Source organism: Trachypithecus francoisi, unplaced genomic scaffold, assembly GCF_009764315.1.
Source record: "Trachypithecus francoisi isolate TF-2019V2 unplaced genomic scaffold, Tfra_2.0 Lachesis_group6, whole genome shotgun sequence".
NCBI lineage: Eukaryota > Metazoa > Chordata > Mammalia > Primates > Cercopithecidae > Trachypithecus > Trachypithecus francoisi.
This window is the reverse complement of record NW_022681471.1, coordinates 44,978,692-44,984,691: the sequence shown is the minus strand read 5'-3', so window position 1 is coordinate 44,984,691 and position 6,000 is coordinate 44,978,692. Positions and strand designations below refer to the sequence as shown.

Here is a 6,000-nt window from a genome sequence, read left to right as displayed (position 1 = left end):
GGGCTTTCAGGCCTGCTGGCAGCCCCAGGATGCAGCTCCCCTCCTGGCCCACAGGAACTCTTTTCCAGAGTTCCTGTGGAACTGAAAGAAGTTGGCATTATGGACAATTGTGGTCCCAGACATTAGCACATTTATTTATATATGCTACCTAAATCATTTATTTTTGTATACAACCTAAGATATATTCAAGTTTAAAATTGCATCAAGATGAGCCGGGCGTGGTGGCTCACGCCTGTAATCCCAGCACTTTGGGAGGCTGAGGTGAGAGGATCACTTGAGGCCAGGAGTTCGAGACCAACCTGGCCAACATGGCAAAACCCCACCTCTACTAAAAATACGAAAATTAGCCAGGCTTGGTGGCACATGCCTGTAGTCCCAGCTACTTGGGAGGCTGAGGCAGGAGAATCACTTGAACCCGGGAGGCAAGAGGTTGTGGTGAGCCGAGATCGTGTCACTGCACTCCAACCTGAGTGACAGAGTGAGACTTTGTCTCAAAAAAAAAAATTAAAAAAAATTTTTTTTTAATTGCATCAGGGCTTCATGAAGATGCTCCATCTTCTGGAACAACTTTATGTTTCTTCTGCCATTACTTGCCTGTCTTGTGGTCTCTTCCTGCAAGGTTTTGGTCTCTTTAAGGAGTTAATAGCTAAGTCAGTGGAAGATGACAGTTAACTTCTGCAGAATATTTGCATTGGGTCCTTCTGGAGTTCCAATATCTGAGAGGAAGGGTCTGACTCTAATTTCAGGCTCATGACATCAGTTTCTTCTATTGGCTCTAGCCCTGAAGACAGTAGCTTCTACTTTCTAGATTTCTCTTTCTCCCATCTGAAATATGAGGCAGTCATCATCTCTGTTGGCTCCAGAGCATGTAGGAAGCTAAGCTGTAAACTCCTGGGTGCCAGGGCCAGAACCCTAACCAGCCTCTCTCCCTGCTGGTTCTGAGGCTTAGTTCCCTGTGCATCTTGTTTTGCTCCCATCTTCCCTTTTCCCCAGTCATGTGATGCAGGAAGAGAGCGCAAATGATATGGAATGTGAGCAGCTGCCAGCAGAGATACTGCGACAAGTGACCGTTCATCGAGACCCTATATATGGCTTTGGCTTCGTGGCTGGCAGTGAGAGGCCTGTGGTGGTTCGATCTGTGAGGCCAGGTAGGTGTCCCTCAGAGTATCCCCCTAGCCCTGACTCCTGTCTCCCAACACCCACATGTCTTCCCGAAAAGCAGAGCTTCCAAGCATTCTGACTGTGTTGCTGAAGAATTCATGAAGAATGGTTGAAGACTTGCCAACCAATAACTGTGTGAGAGAGCTGGCCTTTTAAGACTGATAGACACAACCATTGAGGTTGTTTGGGGCCCTAGAAAAAGGCTGCAGTTGATTGTTTAACAGCATCTGGGTCTTAATAAAGATTCCCTTTGCATAGAACATTCATAAAAGAGCCATAATGTCTTGCAAAAAAAGATGTGCCTATTCTATTTAATTCAACAAGTATTTATAGATTGCCTACTCTAAGCCCAGCAATGTTGTAGGGAAGTACAAGACACAGTTCCTGTTTTCAAGAACCTAACCATCAGGTTGTGAAGACATGTACATACTCATGAAATAGGTCAGCCATTGAAGACCAGAATGAAGATACAGACCACAGGTGGGATAGGAGAGGAGAGGATAATGAAATCTCTGAATGCTTGAGTGGCAGTAACAAACATCTACCATTGATTAAGCATCTACTGTGTGCTTTACATCATCTTGTTTAATTCTCACAGCCACCCCTGCAAGGTAAATAAGTAATATCATTCCCATTTTGCAAACGAGGAAACTGAGGCATAATGAAAGAGAAATGACTTGTCCAGTGTCACTCAGCTGTAAAGCAGCAGAGCTAGGGTTTGCACCTGGGCCTGTTTGATGCCATGCAGGGGAAGTAGGTCCTGAAAGGGGCCATGTGGGATGGAACAAGCAAAGCCCCACCTGAGCTATGAAGCCCTGCTATCATGAATGAAATGGGAAAAGACTGAAGTACTGTTTTGTTTTGAATGTGCTAGGCATTGACAAAAAAGACAGACGGAATGGAGCTTTATTCCTGACTTGCTGGGCCTGAGGCTTTAGATGTTTACAACAGTTTCTCGCTCAGTCAAGAGGAGCAGCCAGAGTACAAACTGGTCTTGCAGAAATTTGATGAATTTTGCAATCCTCCAAGGAAAAGAAAAAGATTTTTGTAAGCTCTCTCTTCAACTAGAGGGCACAGAGTGGGGAAAACACACACACACACACGCAACAACAATTTAGTACAGGAGTCCGTGGCTGACCTAAGGCTCTGGAGTTAGTCATGCAGTTTGGCAAAAAGGTTTTGAATCTCTGATCAGAAATCAAATTTATCCTGGGAAAGAGGGACCAGCTAACACTCAGTAATAGACCACCAGGAGCCCTACTTTAACTTCAAATGACACAGAATTTGCACAGCTGAAGGAAGCCCCCAGGCCTAGAGGGGTTCAGCTGCCAAATGTATAACAATGAAGAAGGAGTTGGAGGGGTGAAGAGAAGAAAAGCCCCAGGCACGAACCACAAAAAGCCATGGGGCTGGCATGCATAGCCCTATAAAAGCCCCATAAAAGACTGATCTGTAGTGCTGCTTCTGGTCCAGGTGGCTCCTGAACGCACAGGACTTGTTTGGTTCTTTATTTGAGGCCATAATAAAGACAAAAAAAAGTATTCTACAGAAGAGCAATTATGGTTGATCAAGCCAACAAACCATTTGTGAAAGCAGTAGCAGACTGATGTTACCAGTGCCATCAAAGGGCCAAGGCCCATAAAGGAGATTGAGTTCCTTGAGGACCTATTCTGTTAGATGGAAGAAAGGGAGGGGAGGGAAAGGAAGAAGAAGATAGATAGAGTGGCCTCCACCTAAGAGACTGGCATTTTTGGCAGAAGTAGATAGAAGGAATGAAATGAGTTAAAGGAATTGTCCCTTGGATGGTATAATAACTACCATTTATCCAATTCTTAGCAACATCAATCAGTTGTTTTAAGTGCTGTGTATTTATCATCTCATTCATCCTCCCAACATTTCTGTGATGCATATGTACTGTTATTTTCCCATTTTATAGATGAAGTAAGAGAGACTCAGAGAGATTAAATGTCTTGCCCAAGGTCACACAACCAGTGAACTGCAGATTCGGAATTAGAGTCCAGGTCTGTCTGGATGTAAAGAGTGTTCTCTTCACCACCACACTCTGCTCCTGAAGCCAGTGCACTGTCAGGAGACTTGGCTTAGTGTGTTTAGGGCAATTGCTGCTCGAGCAATGACTCCTGCTGCCTGTGCTGGCACAGCCATCCTCAGCACATAGGCTCTACACTCCAGAGCCATTGAGCTGTGCTCAAGTGATGTATTTGTTGTGTATGTTCATGTTTTGGAATTTGGGCAGCCCCCTTCTTTGGAGAGAGAGGAAGAAGTTGGGATCTGGCCCTTCAAGGTGGACTCAAACAAGAGTCAAGGCTGGTTTGATAGTGGGTCATGTCACTGAACATTTCTTTCAAATTTGAGTCAGGCTGGACCTGACTTCTCATTCTCCCCAAGTCTCTGAAAGCTTTTCTCCAAGAAGATCTTTGCTAAACATCAGAGGCAGCATAGCCTTGTGGTACCCGTCTACCCTCAACCTTTGCCCCAACCAAGAAGGTACAGCCCTCAGATAGGTCTGCTTTCTTAACCTTGCAGTAGAATGGGAAGGAGAGCCAGGCACAGTAGCTCACGTCTGTAATCCCAACCCTTTCGGAGGCTGAGGTAGGTGCATCACCTCAGGTCAGGAGTTCAAGACCACTCTGGGCAACATGGAGATGTTCCATCTCTACTAAAAATACAAACATAGCTGGGTGTGGTGGAGTGTACCTGTCATCCCAGCTACTCAGGAGGCTGAGGTGGGAGAATCTGTTGAACCTGGGAGGTGCAGGTTGCAGTGAGCCGAGATCATGCCACTACACTCCAGCCTGGGTGACAGAGTAAGACTCCACCTCAAAAAAATAAAAATAAAATAAAAAAGAAAGAAAGAAAAGAAATGGGAGGGAGAGGAAACAAATATCCAACTGCACAAGGGTGTGTACTTTGTTCCCCTCATTTATTGGACAGTGGCATTTCTCAGTGTTGAAAAAAAAAAAAACCCTTTAGGCTTTTTTCCTCTGTTTCAGATAAGTGAATGCTTAAGTCCTTACAGACCAGTAAGTATGAATAATATTCAAGTAAGAAGATCCTTCCTCCTCCTGTCGCCTGACCACCTCCAGTAGTCTGGAAGTCATTCCTTGTACCTAAGCAAGTCCCGCCTATGAAATGGAAGTCTGTGTTCCTCGTTAAGAAGTAAGCCAGTAAAATGTTTATTGACCTCATCTGAGTCTGGGACCTTTTGCTGCCAAACCATGCCCAGCTAAAGTGTTTTCATCCCACTTGTCTTTCGGGGCTCCGAAAAGCCCACCTGGTTCTAGAGCACCTCCCTTGCCTTAAAAAGCAGACTTAGCATTCTGTGTTTGGAACAGCACCCTCTCACTAGCTCTGGAGGACTTTGGAATGTTTGTTCCTGAAGTCCAGAGCATGTCTTCTTGGCATGGAACTAAAGGAGGCCGACTCCATTCTCTGTCTTCATTCCTCTGCCCTCTATCTGCTTATAGGCAGCAGAGCAGCAGCAGCAACAGTAGCAGAGAGCTCGAATAGCAACCCCTACACCACCACAGCTCAGCCTGCACCATCTCCAGGCCTCAGCACCCGCTTCAGCTCCTACAGGCACAGAGGACTTGCCCAGACCTGGACTTTACCAGCAGTAACCCTAAGCCTTCACATCTCTCTCCTCTCCTTTGCAGGAGGCCCCTCTGAGAACAAGCTCCTGGCTGGTGACCAGATTGTGGCTATTAATGAGGAAGACGTGAGTGAAGCCCCGAGGGAGAGGCTCATAGAACTTATCAGGTAACAGGGGCGTCTTGGCAGGAGCTGATCAGTATCCCCACCCCTGACTCACCGGTGACATGGGGCTACCACTATCCCCCCTCGCTCTGAGAGCAGAATCCTTCCAGGCAGAGAAGCCCTAATACAGGGCTCCTGGCTAACCCAGAACTTCAGGGGCCGGCTATTCAGGGTCAGCAGGAGCCTTCATACACACTGGCTTAGCATCTCCAATGATGTGAACAGATGCAAAGAACTCCCTGCTGGAGTCTCACCCCTACCTCCCTCCACCCGATGAATCTCTTCACCCCAGCCCCTTTTTTTTGTCCAGTGGGACATACCAAGTGACAGATGAGAATCAAGCCATTAAAAGACCATCCTAGATATGCATAGTGCAAGCAAGACATTGACCAACTCCCCCACTCCAGAAAAAAAAATCAGAATCCGTGGCCAGTGGGTTGAGGAAGAGAACCTCCCAATGTGGATACTGTCCATAGTGTTTGTGGCCCCTAATGCCTCCCCAGATGGAAGCTGATGACAAAAGGAACGTTGTGGGATCACCACTGTTTATAAATGGAGAGTAATCACATTGTCTTTACCTATCCCTTACCCCTACACACATTACACACACACACACACACACACACACACACCATACACACTCTCCTACCCCACATCCACACCACATGCACACACCCTGGCATACATTTGTTAAAAAGGAATTAGAGAATAAGAGGTAAAGGCTCCAAATTGCATGGACTAACCTCAGTTTGGGGGAGCTTGGCTATCTCACTCCAAATGGAACCATGTACATGCTCGCTCTTTCTCTCTCTCTCCTTTTCTCTCTCCCTCTCTCTTTCTCTCTCTCTCTCTCCTCCTCTCTCTCTCCCCTTGCATAGTCTGACTTCATTTCTGCCTCATCTCCTTCAACTCCTCCTGGTTCAGAGTGTTTTCATCCCACTCATCTTTCCAGGCTCCCAAAAGCCCACCTGGTCCCAGAGCTCTTCCCTTGCCTTCAAAGGCAGACATAGCAATCTGTGTATGGAACAGCACCCTCTAACTAGCTCTGAAGGGCTTTGGAATGTT

The 6,000-nt window shown here is 46.5% G+C and overlaps 1 protein-coding gene across 1 annotated transcript in view; it reads left to right on the top strand.

The window, feature by feature from the left end:
- The first annotated feature begins 678 nt into the window (after positions 1-678).
- FRMPD3 (FERM and PDZ domain containing 3) overlaps positions 679-6,000 on the top strand; it is a 73,887-nt gene continuing 68,565 nt past the window's right edge. The window contains 2 exon segments of the mRNA XM_033201371.1: positions 679-1,148; positions 4,836-4,938. Of these exon segments, the coding sequence (XP_033057262.1) occupies positions 1,001-1,148; positions 4,836-4,938 (251 nt within the window). The 5' untranslated portion in view covers positions 679-1,000.